The sequence below is a fragment of the Egretta garzetta genome, unplaced genomic scaffold, assembly GCF_000687185.1.
Source record: "Egretta garzetta isolate BGI_Z169 unplaced genomic scaffold, ASM68718v1 scaffold419, whole genome shotgun sequence".
In the NCBI taxonomy this organism is placed as follows: domain Eukaryota; kingdom Metazoa; phylum Chordata; class Aves; order Pelecaniformes; family Ardeidae; genus Egretta; species Egretta garzetta.
The window spans coordinates 899,708-918,029 of record NW_009260777.1 but is presented as its reverse complement, the minus strand read 5'-3'; the positions used below and the strand labels follow the sequence as shown (position 1 = coordinate 918,029).

The following is an 18,322-nucleotide window of genomic DNA, read 5'->3' as shown; positions in this document are numbered from 1 at the left end:
GACAAAACTTTATTCATTACCTAGCAAGGCTATGAAAAGAGCATAGCTAGATATTGTGTTATTTTACATATCAGATTATTTCCAGATTACTATCTCCATATTTTCAGCTCTTTTTTGTTGTTGTCGTTGTTGCTTTTCAGTTTGGTTTTATTAAAAGAGAGTTACTATTTTTTAAGGGTTGTCATACTTCAAAAACCCTATTTTCTGGGACAAGAAAGAGACAAGGCATGCAGAAAAAAACACAAGATTGACCTCATAGATTTTTTTGGTTTGGTAGAACGTCTCCTCACAACAAATTGAGTATAGGTACGATGTGTACAATTTGTCAGTGACGATCAGGTCATCCGTATAGGTTAGTGCCTCTCTACCAGGTACTGCTTCTTCACCAACAGTGTATCTCCATTGGTATCTGACAAACCCCTCAGTGTGTACCAGTAGTGACTTTTCTAGAGTCATTACAATGAAAGATGGGGATGTTGAAACAGATTAGCTTGCATTTGCCATTGGTTGAAAAAGCATATGCAGAGTTCCAATAAATAGCCTCTTAGGTAAGTTTACTTTAGATATTGAGTGAGCATTACCAATTATAATATGCAAGATGATTCTTCTCTTAGGCTCAATATCTGTTTTTTGTTTGTGAAGTACTAGGTGTATCTTGCAAAAAGGAAACATCGGTTTATTTCTTCTTTTAGGATATGTGCTTATTTTGCTGTTTACTGGGAGTGAAACCCAGCAAAACGAAGTTCCTTTCTTGTTAGGAACTTCATGTGCAAGCAAAGTTTTGACTGCAGCATCAGAGTCTCTCTTTTTGGCAACACTAGCAGGGCAAGTTCATTCCAGTCAGACGTTTTTACTGTTACAACAATCTCACTTGCTGGCTAACAAAATGAAAGTATCTTTAGGCATTCATTGATACTTTAAAAAAGTTCACATTTAATACACAGAAACCAATGTTGAGATACCAATGCAGACGCTCTGCTATTCTAGTTGAACTATTCTTCCAGGAGGCTGGGAGGACAAGTTTGATGAAATATTTAAAATCAACACTCCAAACTCTTCAACAAATATGGACTGAGAAAACAACTAGTTAGTGTTTGAAGAGACATTTAAACATACATGATCATAATGAAATTCTATAAAAATAAAAAATACTTTTAAAATACCCATTCAAGTATCCAATATTTTTAAGAGCACCTAGTTGATTTATTTTGCTTTTTTTAATACAAAAAGCTACACAAAGGGCAGCGATTGCTATAGCTCCTTTTTATTGCTGTTGGCAGGACAGGATTGATATCACTTCCTTACAGAGCATCCTGGCTTGAGAAAACATGAAAAAAAATCTGGTCCAATGACATCACCTATGTAAAGATTTTATAGCACTGAGGTGAATGAGAGCCTTTTCTTGCATACACTTGTACTGTACAGTTGATGTCACAAGACACTCGAGCAATAATGAAGTGATTCATACTGCAACCTCTGGTTGATTCACCCTGCAGAGACTCAGTAAAATGCTGAGTCTCATCATACTCACAGAATTTGGTGTGGCTTAGCTGATTACCCTGGGGCAAGGCATACACAAATTTAAAATTAAGTCAAAAAAAAAAAATCCATCATATGTTAACAAACACTTTTTTTTTTTTTTTTTTTTTTTTTTTAAGGAAACATCCTCTGGGAAAAAAAACCAAACCAACAAACCCAGGCTCTGAAAGAAATTTTGATTAAATAGACCAAAAGTTGACAAAATATTAGTTTATGTTTCCTTTTTTCTCTCCCAGAAATGCAAAATTCTAAGTAATGCTATAAGAAACTGATTTCTTACCACGATAACGTTTCCCTACAGCACAACGGAGATTAACCCATCTCTTCATAAAGTAGGCAGTAATGTGAAAACTGTTGGCTGCAACATAAAACAAAAGGATAATAAGTGTAAGGGTATCTTGGGCTTTCTGGTCTCAAAGCGTTGCACATCTGCAAAGGCAGGATTGAGAGAAAGTAGCAGCAGCTCAAGAATAGAAAAGAAAATGTACCTTTAAAGGAATATTTTTAAAAAGAAGCTATTCATACTGAAATCTCAATAAATTAGTATCTGAAACTGATGAAAAATCTAAATAAATTACTAACCACCAAGTTCTGGTATCCAACCACAGAAATAAATTTAAATCAATTCATTGATCAGAGATGTCAACTGCCTAATAGCCTCATGTCATGGTCACTAGTCCAATAGGCTGATGTTTTCATATGTATTCTATAAGAACACTAAAGATGACCGCTTACTTAACTGCCTTCTAGAGAAAGGTGACATACTCAAAGCTGATAGAAAATGCTGGCTACAAAAAAAAAAAAACCAAGCCAAAAAACCAAACCAAACAACATGAAAGGTCTTAATTATCTACAATTCCACTGAATTAAGTGAGAAATGCATACATTTAAACTCCTTAGTACCCACAAGTAGACAGAGCTAGCCTGGCTGTCCCAGCAGATACCTGTGACATACACAGAGGCTTCTTCAGTTTCTATTCCCGAGAATGACAGAAATCTTGTCAGAGCATAAGGACAGAAAGGATGATGATATGACAAAGAGAATATTAGACTACAGCTAAGGAAATCAGCTTTTCTTTTGTTCTACTTAAATTCCCAAATGTCCCTGAGTAAATCAGTTAGGACTTGATTCATAAAGGTATTTAGCAACCTAACTCCCACTGCAATGGAACTAAGTTAGCATCTGTGACCCCTTTGTAGTCTCTATCTACGCCTCACTAAAATGAATGGGCAAAAGAGGGTTAGTGGTATTCCCCCTAACTCTGACGTGGTTTTGCAAGACTTAAATTATTGCTGCTCCAAGACAGTGCAATTACCACAGAAAAGTTAGAAAATTAAGTGCTACGGCTGTTCTTCTAATCTAGCCATTTAAAAAAGTAGTAAGGAAAGCTTGTTTCTTCCAGTCTCAATCTCTACTGAGCAAGTGCCAAGGCATGTCTTGTTTCTAAGTATAACTCCCAAAATGCATGTCCTCTCCTGCATAGTCTACAACTCTTGCCCTACTTGTACAAGATCTCCTGGAGCTCACCATCAAGTGTGGTTCAGCATCACTGCTCATTAAGAACTATAGTTATTGATCATAATCAATCCCTTTGAAATTTATCAGCCATCTTTTTTCCTTCCCCTCAGGAAGATACCTAAATTTTGACTTCCCTTTAGAAATCAAGTCAAGATGTGACAAGTTGAACAAACCTTTAAAAATGATGAGCGCTAGAGAAAAAATTGGATGTAATCCACCAGATTTATTAACTGTATATTTACGAGCACAATTAAAGAAAATTACTTCTAGCTATTTCCAGTTTGGCATCGACAATTCTAACGTTGTTAGTAGGGTTAGCCAAATCAAAGAACTTGCCCTGTATACAAATAAGTTGTTAGTGTGATAATAGCATCTTCCACTGTGACCTCTGTAATGCTGAAAAAGTAACATTCCTCAAGGTACAACTTTGCAGGCAGATCTTCAAACAGAGAATAAATATTAAAAGAGTCTTTCTACCTCCATTTGTCTGGGATATTCCAAATGTATTTTTCTTGAGAGGAACTTAAAATGAAAAAGTGGGAATCTTTTGCTTTTCACAGGGAAAAGCACGATACTTCATTCCTGAAATTCTTCTATTGAATCAGTGACATGTACATCTGTTTATTTTTCTTGCTATCCTGGTATTCTCTGAGAGGTTAAGTGCTTAATCATATTTGATTGACTAATGGCCTGAACAAAGTTTCAAATTCCTCTTAAAGGCCTTGATTCAGCTAACTACCATTCTCTGGAAGATAACACCTACCTCAAATCTAACAAAATAAATAATTACATCAGAGATCAAGACACCTCTACACTATTTTTGCAGTGTCAGCTCAAGTCTGAAAGTCTTAGAAAACCTTTATGGGGAGTTGCACCTGAGCTAATAAGCTCAGCCCAGAAGAACTAACACTAGAAAATAATTTTAGTTTCCATGACTATTTACTACATCACTTTGCTGAAAAAAAGCCTGAACAGATGATTTGCTGTTACTTATTGCTAACTGTGAGAAAAAGATGCATTATATTCAAGATACTCATATTCTGAAAGCATCACACAGCTACGCTCATCAAATGTTTTGAAACCTTCTTGTATGTGACATCTGATCTAACCCACTGTCAGCTGGAGTTTGCAAAACTTCCCTAGTTTTGAAGTTGCCAGAGTTACTGCAGAACTATAAAAACTGTGATATCCTCTTTCTGCTTCCTTCAAGAGAAACATGTTATCCAATTAACCACTCTGCTTCATGAAATAAACTAAAAAATAAGCCCCACAAGAAAACCTTCTTATCCGACAGCCTCACACAACTTGCAGCTTTTTAAACTTTCTACACAGTTACTCAGCATGGGTCTAAGTCTGTTCTCAATTCCACACTTGTCCACCATCAATGCTGTTTATATGCTAGCACATACTAACGTTGGCTTTGGGCAAGCTGTGGATTATGCTCTAGGGAAGAGGGCCAGTATATACTCAGCAAGGACCAAAAGCTACTGTTCATGTTATCTGGAAGGAGGAACCAACTGATAGCTACCAAATGATCCATCACTAATTCCTTTTAAAGACATCATAGAAGTTTTAATCTCCAGCTACATACAGTATTTTGCAGCCAGTAACATAGAGAGAAAGTTCACAGATCTTAGGGTTAGCAATCATCTGTCAGGGTCACAGATCTTAGGGTTGGCCCAATCTTCAATTTCCTCTTCATCATGCAATGTAAACAAAGCTCCATTTACAGATTACCAACAGGGAGGCAGAAATAAAATTGTTGTCAGTGATTTGGAGTTCTGTTTTTCTTACTTCAAAACTGGGCACCTAAATCATCAGCTCCAGGTTCCAAAAAACAAACAAGAAAAAAAAAGCCAAAAAACACACCAAATAAAAAACCCCAAACCCAGCAAAATAAATAGACCCTGAAACCCAAAATGTGACTGAATAAAAGTGGTTCTTGAAAAGCCACAGTTCAGTTTCAGCTGAAATACGCACCAGTGAGTGCTGCCTTTTAAGGGAATGATAATTTGCTCTGGTTGTTATATTTCATAGTCCCACGACACCAGAAGGAAGTATCAGACACTGACTCTTTACTGTAAGACTATCCAGCAACACTTGTTTTCCAAAGGAGTCACAGCCAACCTGACTTGCGCTTCCAGAAGGCTGCCAAGCAGAGGCCGTGGCACAGCGTGGAGCAGTGGGAAGCCCTCTCCCACGGCTATTACGGACCATTCATCTGGGAGCCTGGGAAAATGCCTCTGAGCTGCTGAGTTATCTGGAGCGGCCTGGCAGGTGTTTGCTTCCCAGCACAATCTGGCACCTGCATGGCGCTGTAACGAAATTCAGTCGAGTCTTCTCCAAAGCCACAGTACAAGCCTAAGAAGACCAACTGCACCCCAAACATTTCCATATCTGACAGGCACCTATTTCTCATTGCATGGTATTTTTGTACCATCTTTAAAAGAACACCTATTTTTCCTCCCAGCCTAGACAGTTCATATTTCTGACAGGTTGTTCTGGATTAGACTGCCTCGATGTTTGGAAAGTAACACCACAAACTAAATCATTGCAACACACAGATACTAAAAAAATAAGAGGATGGATTTCTTGCGTTACAATGTGAAAGTAAATACATAGGTGCATTAGACTTTCTGAAACACTATATTGTACATTAAAAAAAATATTCTACATTTCGCTTATGCTACATTCATTATTCCACACAGATTAAGCTATACTAGTAATAATGTTTACAGTATATAGAGCTTTTCATCTTCAAAGTGCTCTACAGACATATTATTATGCTGCTTTTTTAGCAGTCTCATTTCTTCACTTAAAATTATTTACCACCAAATCCAAATTCCTGATCATTTGTAAACAAAACAAAAAAGGAACATTTTATTCTAAACCTACTGTTAATCATGCAGCTTTCCTTCCCCAAAACAAACATTCATGTTCATAGTATGTGCCCCAGAGTAGGCTGCCATTTCTAATTTAGAACAGATTCAAAACCAAACACTGGCATGTAAGTTTAAATCCAAGTCTAGGATAGACCAGGGACAGCAGAAGCAGGACAGAAGATACAAAAAGTTGTCAAGACTTCCTGAGCCTTTTCTGGTGTTCAGAATGGGTATAGAATTTCTGTATCATCTCAGGCACGCACACACACACACACACACACAAAATCAAATTCACAGTTAATGACAACAGCATCTTCACCTAGTGCAAATTTTTATACACCAAAGAGTGGGTTTAAGCTTAATCAGCTCGGCATAGCATCCATTCTTTCCATCCATTCTGCCTTCAGTCCAAAGGATTTTAATTTTTTTTTTTTTTTTTAAATTGTCATTATTTCAAGTGATAATCACAAGTAAGTATATAGGAAAATGTGTACTGATCAGTGTAAAATAAAGGCCATAAACTTTTTAAAAATGTTTAATACCCAAGAAAAAACATTCAGGTAATTAAATTTATATACATAAAGTATGGATTAAAAAAAAGAAAAATACTTGGGTGCAGGATTGAGCGAGTATTGCTGCAGGGTCTGATCTTGCAAACTCTTACACCTGCAAATAAATGCAGTGATGTAATTTGCCTCTGTCTTTTTCTAGGGTGCCTTACAGCCAGCTTAAACCAAGGATAGAGAAAAACAGATTACTGATTTTTTTTCTCTCCTTACTCTTGCACAATTTTATTAGTATTAGTGCTGCTATTCTGTCTGCTAAATCTTTTGAACTCAGGCCAGTTGCCTACACAAGTAGGTGAGAGATCTCTCCCATCAAGGATGTGGGTAGAAGATTTAGTTCCTATCATGGAACAGGGTCCCTGACTGGAAGACAGACATTAACCTTTAAATGAATCTGATCAAGGCAGGATGAGATATGCCTAGCAGAATCTTCTCTGCTATAGGTGTGATTCACTCCAAAAAATCATATATATATATATATATATATATATACTGGCCAAACTGGATCCAGGATAAGGCATTTCTTAGCCTGCTTGTCATGGGTATTCTGGAGGAAAGAACCAAGAAGAAAAGCATGTATGAGACCGTCTAGCTGCAAGATGAGAAATGCACTTGATAGAGGTCCTGAGAACACACCAGCTCTGAAGGAAAAAGCCCATCTTCACCTCACTAATACTTGAGATGGAGAGGTAGGCTGATCCAGTCCTGGAAAACAGCCCTGAAGATACAGTCTCTCAATACCCATTCATAATGTACAAGCAGTAATAGCTAGCACCACCTGCTAATGTGTTCAAGCAGATAAACGTCGAGCAATATATTTGATGGTCTGTGTACCATTATCACAGACAACTGTTTTCTAATAGGAAACAAGATTTGATTTCACCCTTTTGCTGATCTCGGGTTCAATGACCATGTTAATTGCATGTGATGGGCTTTAACACATGAACTGAAAGCTATTTATGAACCCTCATTGTTTTGAACACATAAACTGTATTCCAAAGGAAGCCTGGACATCTTTAACTGCTGGAACGAGCCCAACAACTGAGAGAAAGGCAGAGAAATGCATCTGTCGTTACCAGCCAAAAGGCAGAGAGAACTGGAAGACAAACCCTGTGGTAAATGCTGTCTGACAAGTCAGCGGCAGAGAAGAATCTAAAGTCTCTTCAAAGTGGCTGTATCACCATGAAGGAGCAGCTTAGTTAAAAACTGTCTGATACCACATTTGCACATCAAGCTCAGCATCTCACCCAAACTGGCCAGACACAGCTGTATCCAAACAGAGCAACGTCACTTACAGCACTGGATTCCTCACAGTGATAAAAGTAAGGTAGATTATAGCTAAAACAAAACACAGACACCGTGATGGTGACAAGTTTCACTTTCAGGGCACTAGGGAATGCATACAGTGGCCTTTAAAGCACATGCCTCTTTCAAAAAGTATGTCCTTTCAGCCTAACTGTCTCTGGTTTTTCCCTTGAGGATATCCACGAGCTTTCATGAAATTTTTTGATGATGTGAAATAGGTAAAGGGAGGATTTTGTATTTTAAATGTCAGGAATGCTACAAAGTCTCTTCTAGCACAAAAACTCAACCAAAATGTGGAAATGAGCCTTTCAGAATTTAACAGACATGACTGGTTCCCCTTATTGTTCATTAGAACAACATAATCGTGGGTGCCACACTATGATGCTGAAAGATTTTCAAATCAAGTCCATCAAACCCTTCAAGCGTCTCCAGGGTCTATTTTTTTCCTTGGCAATAGGAAATAACTTCTGCAAAATTTCTTCCCCGAGAGGAAAAGGTTTTAACCCTGTAGCTCCCACAGCTGACAAGACTTTCATCTTCTACCAATAATAAGGTCTCTAGGCAAGGGTCACTAAAAATGTCAGGAATGTATTGCATCACATAGCTCTAAAATCTACGGGCTTGGTGAAAAAAGCCTGACAGCCTGCCACTGGGAACATGATGGGAGAGAATGAGAGAAAGAAAAGCTATTAGTAGGTATTTTCAGCAGAACTTTAAAAAGATGGCATGCGCATGAAAAGGTAGTTTATTGAAAACTGATCACAATATATGGCAGAAATAAATGTTCTTGCCTTGCTTTTTTGGGGACTCCTGTTAGGATAGCCCAGTGGAGCTAAGAGGTAGATGTTGGTGGTCATGACTCCTCTTTTCCTCTACCCTATCATCTAGAGGACACTTCAAAACAAAGTGAGTTCTAAGAGACACGTGTGGACTTAAACCAGCACGCATTTCACCCAGTTGTCTGAATAAAGCAAGCTGTGCCAGAGGTTCACAGGTTTTTGTCTTTTCACACAACAGACTCTTGTTAGGTTTACAACAACTCAGAAGGAAATTCTGGAGCATACCAAATAGGTTGAAAGTCACCACAATGGAGCCTTCTGTATTTTCTCTTTTTAAATGCTGGCAAATAGACCATAATTAAGTCAGCCGCTGAAAGGCTCTATTTCCAAATAAGTCTCAATCTCTTTCTGCTCTTACAAGCTCTGATGCAAAGAGGATACCACCAAAAAGACCAAGAACAACCCATGATTGTGATCATCTGATCAGTGCCACTCAGCTCTAGAAGTGAAGCAGGTGCTGGTTGTGGTGCAAAGAGCTGGAGACTGCAAAATGGTCTGTAACAGACTGCTCATCTTAGCTTACTCGAGGTTCTAAGTGACCACCAGAATTACACAGCTCAGTATCTTGCAGTTTCTGGCATCAGTGTAACAGATGCTAAGTGCAAAAAAAAAAAAAAAAAAAAAAAAAAAAAAAAATTACACAGAACATCCTCTTTCCCAATATTAAATACCAAATTTAAGGTCTTTTATACAAAACACCAAAACCCACAAGCCTGTCTTGTGCCATGAGAAGACAACAGAAAAGAACAGGCATTGCCCATATCCTATGAGCCACATGCATGCACACACACACAAAAAAAAGAAAACAAAATATCTTAATTAAAATGAAAGAGAAAGATACTCTGTAAACAAATACAAGACTGTCACTTTCTATCATCTCTAAAGCAAGTCTTGTCTTTTAAACAACTTTGTTTTGCATGGATTTGTATAGTGAATATTTCATAGGTAGAATGTTTCTCTCAGAATAAATGTCATTTGCTCCACATTAGAATCTCTCTTATCTGTTTGAAGTTCATGGAATACATCAGGTTCTGCTATTCTGCCCATAACACATATGCAAGATTGCACTAGACTTTTTTTCCTCCTCTTTTCAGGTAAAAGTCTTTATTATTTGCTGCACTACTAAACTTTTATTTAGTTCTATTATATTTACTTCTTACTTTTTAATAAATTAAGACTCAGGCCCTGCAAAGCTTTGCTGGTGTAGTTTTGTTTATGGCCTGCCACTCGTTCCTTTGTAGTCAATAGAAATACTCAATGTGTAATAAACACAACATAATTAGTACCTTCAACTGTGCATCAGATGCACATAACTGCTCTTACTGAACTACTTGCGCAAAGAAAGTATGCATAACTTTTTTCAGGAATTGGCCCTCCATCTCTATCTGGACAGATTTCTGCAAAGACTTATAAAAATTTTCCAAATTTAAATAAACCCACAAAAATGTTTGCAATTTAAAAAGCTGTACTTTCTCTCTGCCTTTGTCATATGATAATAAAACTTAAGAACAAAATAAATTCCTATTCATATTTAACCATGAAATTACACCCACAATCACTTCCAGTTATAATGAAAATAGAACAGACTTCAACACATACCTATAATGATTTTTTTTTTTTCTTAAAATGTAATGACAATTTTTGTTTTTCTTGGACTGCTGGTGATAGTTTGGGGACTTTTATATTCAGGCTTTCAGGGAATGCAAGGGTTAAGGATGTGTAAAACAGATTTTCTCACAGTTTAAAGAGAGAAAAACAACACATTTAGGAAACCAGACAGCTAAAAGGTCAAAACGTTACACTTCCAGGTCAAACTTCTGGTTGCAATTAAGTAAATTCCTCTAAACATTTCTAGGGAAATCATATTTCTTTTAGGTTTTATTTCAAATCTCTGTTCTTTCTTGCCTACTTTGTAACCAAAACAATATTGCTCTCTCTAGAAACATTTAATAAAGAGTACTTTTTTTTTTTTTTGAAAAAGGAACCTGACATTCATCTCAAAATAAAAATCAGATTCTTATTTTTTTCAATCTCATTTAATATACAGTTGAACTAATTTTTAAAAAAAGGCAAAAGCAGCTATCAAAACTATTTAATTCTTTAAAAAATAGATACGGTCTTTCTTTTCCCCTTAGGAATCATGTTTCCCTTTTTATCCACTTTCATTACCTGTATTTCCATAGTACGGTTTGGTTTCGGTTTTCTGGGGTTTTTTACTAAATCGAGCTATTTTCCCCCTCCCACGCAGTTAGACGAAAAACCCTCAAACCATGCTGACAACGGTCCTGATGTAAATGCTGACATGCCTGCTAAAACATACCAACAATCTCATGGCTCCTGTCACTGCCCAACAAGACTACTTAGGTCTAAAAAAAATAGAATCTCTGCCCCTATAACACATAGAGATTTTCAGAGTTTTTTTCCCAAAACACACAGCCACCACAGCTGCACACAGACACAGCATTATCTGCACATGGACAACAAGCACAACAGGAATGCAAGTGTATGTGGGTTTTGTAACGCATGAGAGGTAGACCCGGTATGCATCTAAACAACGCAACCCACTATGTATGTCAGCAAGTGATAAGTGCAATCATACGTACCCAAGCTAAAAAAAATAAAACCTAAAGGCGTATTCATATTACATTAAATATTTAGCCAAACACAAAAGATATGACCAGATTCAAATGTTATTTGCAAACGCTTTACTTCAGCAGAACGCACTTATTATGTTAAACTGCCTTCACTAGAAGAGGATGACTCCTGTACTTTATCTGTAGCGTATTACAGGCAGCACAGTCTTTGAGCTATCCCACACACATATTTGTAAAGGTCAGACAGCTAAGGAAAGTCAGGTCTATCACACTGACCAAAAAATTTCTTCTCTGGTATTTTAGACATTTCAGTGCAAGGAATTTAAGCATCCATTAAATGCAGACCACAGAATCTATAAAATGCTTCTAGCAGAAATCCTGTTTGCCATGTTCATGGAAGAAGATAATTTAAAGTCAAACTTACTTCTTCAGAAAATTTTAGCTGAAACTGTGAGCACTCAAAAAAACCCCAAACCTATCTGCTACCTATTCCAATCATGCCTAGTGCTTAAACAGGTCCAAAGAAGCTGTACGCTGACACCCTATCCTCTGTACTCCTGCTTCCAAGTGACTACAGAAGCTTTAAAAAACTATACAGAGCACATAAGAGAGAGTACCTTCAAGAGGAAGAGGTGGTATAAAAAAGAATCGGGCACTCAAATAAGAAATAGTAAGTGCTTAGGGACAGATTTTCAAAATTACTCCATGTGAATTCCAAAAATGCTGAATTCCCATTTGGGACAAACAGATGGTAAGTGCTCTTACAAAAGGTAGCTCTATGTTCATTGGCCTAGATGAGTCACTTTGATATTCTCAAGTGAATATCAAATCAGAAATTAAAGGTGGGTTCATCTTGACTAACTTGCACCATCTACATCAAACTAGTATCCTAAACTTCATTTTTAACTGATAGAGATTAGTTGCCTATTAACTTCTAGCCAGCTTTGATAAACTGAGCGAGGACACACAATTCCACTTGTAAATACACGATTAATGGATACTGACTTTTTGCCTAACTATATAATGAAAACTCCAAAGATAAACTCTAAATTTGCATAAATATGTGTCTGCATAAACTGAAGTACTAACAGCAAAATTACTATGCAGATATATTTGGATGCTACAGAAAGACCTTTATAGTTTATATAGGTATACAAGATAGTAGCTGTCAACGTTTGTGCATGCAAACACTTTTTTTTGCACACACACACACACGTAATTTTTGTAATATTTTTTCTTTTTATAAAATGAAAAAAAATCATATGGAAACAAGAGACAAACAAAAGATGGAAACAAGATGGAAGCAAGAGAAAGAAGCAGAATGAATTCGGGCAGATATTAATTAAAGGTTAGGGGTCAAGGCTGTTTTCAAAAACAACACCAAATTCTTTCTTTTCACAAAAAAGACACCAAATTTAACAACTCTCCTGTTGTTTTAAATAAATGGTATTTCTTTTCAATACAATACTAACTATATAAAACATTTTATTAAGGCTATCTTTAAAATAAATACACTAATTCATTTCCTATCCAAGACCATAAATAACTTCACATGGGAGCTGCAACAAGGGAAGAAGTAAAATAAGGAGAACACATTCAACCCACCTGGTGCTCCAGCTGCAAATGTCCCACATAAGACAGGGATAACAATTGCTAAAGTCTCTGCACATATCAGTGTAGTAACAGGAAGACAAAGGTAGATCCTTCAATCTAGAAAGTGCAGAACTTTCTCTGACTATCTTTGAAACACACCAACTCTCTCTGAAATATCAATGAGTTTTCAGTTTATAGTGCAGTCTTTTTCCAGAAAAGTACAATAAGAAAGGCCATACTGGGTAAGATCAAAGGTCAATAGAGCTATATGCCTTGAATGTAAAAGTCGCTATAGATGGCTACAAGGGGAGACTAAATACAAAGTACATGTGGTTATTTCCCCAGTACTCTCCCAGACTCCAAGCACTCTCAGCTCAGGCCTTCATTGAGATTTCTGTGAATTCTGTACCCTCCCTGGATTACTCTCCCATGTTCTTGTCCAGTTCTGTGGACTCAGTGTAAGTTTTTATCATACCCATTATCCTTTGGCAAAGAGTTCCACAGTTCTGCTATCTACCATGGTGCTTCCAATGCCTTCATTTGATGCCCTCTTGTTCTCAAATTGGAAAAGAAGAAGAGATGAAATGATTTTGTAGCTCTCTGTTGTGTTCTCCCCAATTAATACATTTTCCAGGCTGAAGACTCCTAGCACACTTAACTGTTCCCTGTATTTCGTATGTTCCTTGTATTGCATTTCCTCATCCTGGATCATCTTTGTTGCCCTTCTTAGAGTTTTTCCCAATTCTATTGTATTATAATCTAAGGTAAGAAAAAAAAATACTAAAAAGAAAATACAGTGCATAAGTATGGAGTTTTTGGATCTTGTCAAATATCCTCTACCCTAAGAATAATTAAAAAAAAGAATAAATCAGATATATAACCTTGATCTTCTAGAAGAAAAATTTTTTGGTGAAAAAAAGATGCCTGTATTCCCCATTTGCTGACTGTAAAAAAAAGGGGAAAAGTAATCTAAAGCAAATACAGGAAATATTAAGTACAAGATACGAATCAAACCATTTTTCTTATGTTATTGCATAAGTTACTGCATACTTCAGGGAGCTATGAGGCTCTGTTGTCACAGACAGATGAATGTAAGTTTAAAGTTCACAAAGATCTGTAGGACTTGGCCACAAATCATAAATGAGTCCATTGTAAAGAAGCTGCAATATAATTCTTTTGAGAGACAGAAATGACAACGTGCAACTGCAAACATCAAAGTTCATTTAAAAGACTTCTGTCCTCCTTAGTCCCCTGTGGCAGCTTATCTATTATAGCTTACTTTCCCTCCAGTTGCGCCCATCAAATTTTGCTCTTTAAGCAAGATTCGTTTCACCTAACAAAACACTGTTTCACAGCAGAGGAGTACGAGTTAACAGCTGGGAGGGTGGGAATAAATAAGTTTTGCTGCTACAGGACTCTAACATGGAACATACCCTACAACCATCTTACGCATTTCATGTTCTGCAGTAACAGTGAACACTCCTAAAGCAAAGAAGGGCCGTCTGGAAAGGATGTGTTCCTTAAAAACATCACAATGTTCAAACTGAAATGCAAGGCCAAACCAGTTCAGAATATTTACTGTCATGATTTATTGTGTATTTTTTGTGTGCTTACAGGAGCCAAACAAATAGTTTCATAAGCAACAGAAATGTATTTCCTTATGAAATTGCATCTTATGCATTTTTTTATATTAAATAAGATGTGAACTTTGACTCCAGGTCTTTGTAAGGCTGAACTATTCATAATAGTGCTTGTACTTCTTTCAGTTTCTCATTTTAGCAAGCTGATCAAAAGTTTGAATATTTGAGTCTTCTACCCATTAATAAAGTTCAATCACTTTTGCAAAAAGCAACTGGGAGAAAAGATGGATAGACACACACAGAGAAAACACGATCACAGTAAGCCCCATTTCCTTAGAAACTAGGTTAAAATATAAAAAAAATATACACAATCCCAGAGAAAGTGATAAAATTAAGCTGAGAGCTCATTATGCCATGTGACAGCATGTTCTTTAATTATTTTCACTGTAGAAAAGACTATATAATAAAAACATTGAAATCGGAGCAAAAATGTTCCACCTTCAAGCCAAGAAAAACAATAAGGATGCTAGGGAAGGAATGAGAAAAGATAGGGAAATTACTTATAAAATAAACATAGTTAAACTTGTCCACCTCCCTCAAGAGGGAGAAGGTCAGTTTACAAGATACCTTCTTCCTTCCTTCCATTTCCAACGTGAACATTTCTACCAGCCATATTTTCTTTCCACATCCTCCTTCTTGTTTCCTCTGTGCCCATGTAAACTTCGCCGCCTTCCTTAATTTTCCAGTCTTCACCTTTGTCATTCTCCTGTATTTAATATCTCCACTCAGTCCTCTTTATAGCTTCTTGTTACTTAATTCTCATTGCTCTTAATCAAACCCAGCCATCTTTTGTGGAACATGAAAAATCAGGCTCTGCTTTTAGCTTGTGTAAGTCTACAGCAGGTGAGCATTATGACACACTAAGATGCTTGACATCATCACTAAAAAGAAGTATGTGATACTGAATAGCACAAGTGGGGCAAAGTGAAAATGTATGGCGCGTATAGATAAAAACTTAAGTTCTAACTTTAAAGATTACACAATTGTAAAGTGAAGTAGTGGGGTTTTTTAATGAATGAGAGAAATGCATTTATACCTGGGTTTTGTTACCGGATGGCTTACAATCATTGAACTGCAAATAATGCAAGTGAACCATACCTGATCAATGCCCTTCTTGCATGACTTTGACCATGAAAATTGGATGCAGGCAAAATTGAATCTCTGAAAGTCTGCCCTATTTTAATTTTCTCTTAAAAAAAATAAAACAACCTAAAATCAAACATGTTTGGACGTTAATTAAACAGAGGAAACAGAGTTTATACCAAACCCTATGTCCAAATGCTAAATTAAAGCTTACTTTGGCAAATTGCTCATACTGGTCATTTGGGAGGGGTGGGGAAATTGTTCAGACAGAAGGAAGAATAGGAAGAATTTGCTTGGCTTGGCTACTTTCTCTCATTTTTCCATTCTTTCTTTCTTTCTTCTCCTGTGTGTAACACCCACAGATTTCGTAATGAGATGGTATGCGACCCACCACACACTGCTGTGTGGGTGTAACTTAAATGAAAAAGAGATGTAAATTAACAAGTAACATGCACGGATATTTATATTATGTGCCACAAAACTGAAAGGTGGCATTAAATAATATCAATATGAAACATAACATTAATACCAAAAGAAATTGTGATAGGTGAAAATTTTCTCTTCAAAACAGTTACAGTAGGCAGTTTAACAACACTCATCTCTGTTCAACAGATCTAGACAGCAGAATGAGATCTGCTCATCAAAATAAGGTAGCTTGGCTTCTATTTCTAAAGGAAATCCTAATACAACCTATTTCAATATTACAGGTAGTCTAAAAATCTTACTACTACTGGTCCAATAATTCTGATTCTAATAAATTTTGAATACATCCTGCAATATCGAGAGCAAACTAATTAAAATTACCTGAAAAGCTGTGAATTCAAATAGGGGTGGAATGCTGACCTGGGATACTTGAAGTAGTAATAACCAGCTAATAATCATCTTAAAGTTCCTTCTATGGATACACTCTCCCTTACAATAGCAGGCGTTTTACAGCAGTGAAACTCTAGACACAGACTTGCATAACTTTGAGCAAAAAAACCCACATTCAGTTTGAAGAGCTCAAAAACTTGTAATAACCTCCAAATGCAACAATAGCTGCAAGCTTAAACATTTCACCAGCAGCACCTATGTGTATGTAGTTCGCCACATACCAAGCTTGCACATTTCTTTGTATACTATGAAAGTAAGCCAAACACTGGCCAGCTATCTTGCCACTTCATCTGTTTGTGAAAAAACACAAAAGCAGATCTTTGTACTCTACAAACAGAACTTGTGATCCTAGAGGGGAAGGCAAAACACAAGAGGGTTTGGAGCCAGCCACATTTAAGTGATGATAACTGCTAAAGACTATTAGACTTGTGGTTCACCTAAAAGGGTCAGTCCCTTAGAGGTAGGTCTCGGTCAATCCAGTGAACACCCACCTATTCTGTTACTTCCTTCTCAGGTAAGAACAGACTTGAATGTAACTTGAATAAACTTGATTCTTGGACTTGAACAAAGCACTCCTTTCTTACAAATTACAGCCCTGAGCAAAGCAGGGTGAGAGAAGGGGAAAGAGAAAGATTCGGAAATTAAGTTCAACATGAATGTTCATTATCACAGACTGTTTTCTTCTTTTTTTTTGTTTAGTGTTAATTAACGACAGTGAGATTAACTGCAGAAAACTGTTGGAACAGTAATTCTGCCTCATCCAAAGTAAATATTCTTTAATCTAAAGCTGTCACAGATATTACTGATGACCTCCTCAAATGCATATCCTTAAGCTTTTCATTTTTAGGGAATAAGGGGAAGAGTCAAGCAGAAGATCAGTTTGCAACCCCAGGACAGAGTACCAGTATTTTTACTGAAACGTTCATGATATACAAGAAAATATAAGACCCTAAAATCTCACAAACACCCTCAAATTAGTGCTGCATCTGCCTGCATATATAAAACAATTATTACATCTGGTAATTTTATCTTACAAAATCATTGGTTTTGAAAACCCACCTTTTACTGAGGTAGGAAACTTTAAAAAATAAATAATAAAAAGATATCACTCAGTAAAAGAAAACACAGAAAAACCTCAACAAATCTCAGAAATTCTGATCCCACCCTCAGTACTGTCCCTCTGCTTTCACTGTAAGAAAATTCTATTTGTTCACTCAAAAAGTTCACAGAAAAGCACAGGGATCTGAAACTTCATGTGCTTTATAAACAGTAATATTTCAAAGAGATAAAATGTAGTTACAATTTGCAAGGAAAAATGGGTTTGAACATCTTTTAGCGTCCTGAAGCCCTTTTTACTTATGTGGCATTGTGTTCTTGTCGGTGGAAAAAAACCCCTCCTGCCATGCCGTAACTATCTGGCTCCCACATACGCCTAAAAATTTTGCAATAACAAGCCAACCCTAAAGTATTTAACCTATGTTTTCTGTATTAAAAAGACTCATTAATATTGATAATAGCATTTAAAATTGCAACCATCAACCAGAATTCTACAGGAATATACCTTTCCAATAACTGAAAACATTTTGAGAGGCAAAGACTTGTTCAGAATTATAACTGTTAAAACACATTGAATTAAAAAAGAAGTATCTATATACTGATTGTATATTGTAAGCATGCTATTATATTCATTGCGGAATTCATATTTCAGTAGAGATCTATTTCAAAATATTTAAGGAAATGTGAGAAACCATAGCCAACACAGGCCTTTACTATTGCAGGCCTTCTTTTCTGTGACAAGTTTATAACATGCCCAACACTGTAATAAAAAGAAAAAAAAAATCATTATTTCCTAAAAACTATTTAAACATAAATTGCTTGTGTGATATAAC

General features: G+C 36.5%; 1 protein-coding gene across 8 annotated transcripts in view; it reads right to left on the bottom strand.

Moving 5' to 3' along the window:
• LOC104133005 (SLX4 interacting protein) overlaps positions 1-18,322 on the bottom strand; it is a 77,401-nt gene that overhangs the window by 16,625 nt on the left and 42,454 nt on the right. For 3 of the 8 annotated variants that reach the window (XM_035901730.1, XM_035901731.1, XM_035901733.1), the window contains one exon: positions 1,820-1,897. In XM_035901730.1, the coding sequence (XP_035757623.1) occupies positions 1,820-1,897 (78 nt within the window). The other 5 variants (XM_035901734.1, XM_035901735.1, XM_035901736.1 and 2 more) reach the window with 5 other exon arrangements.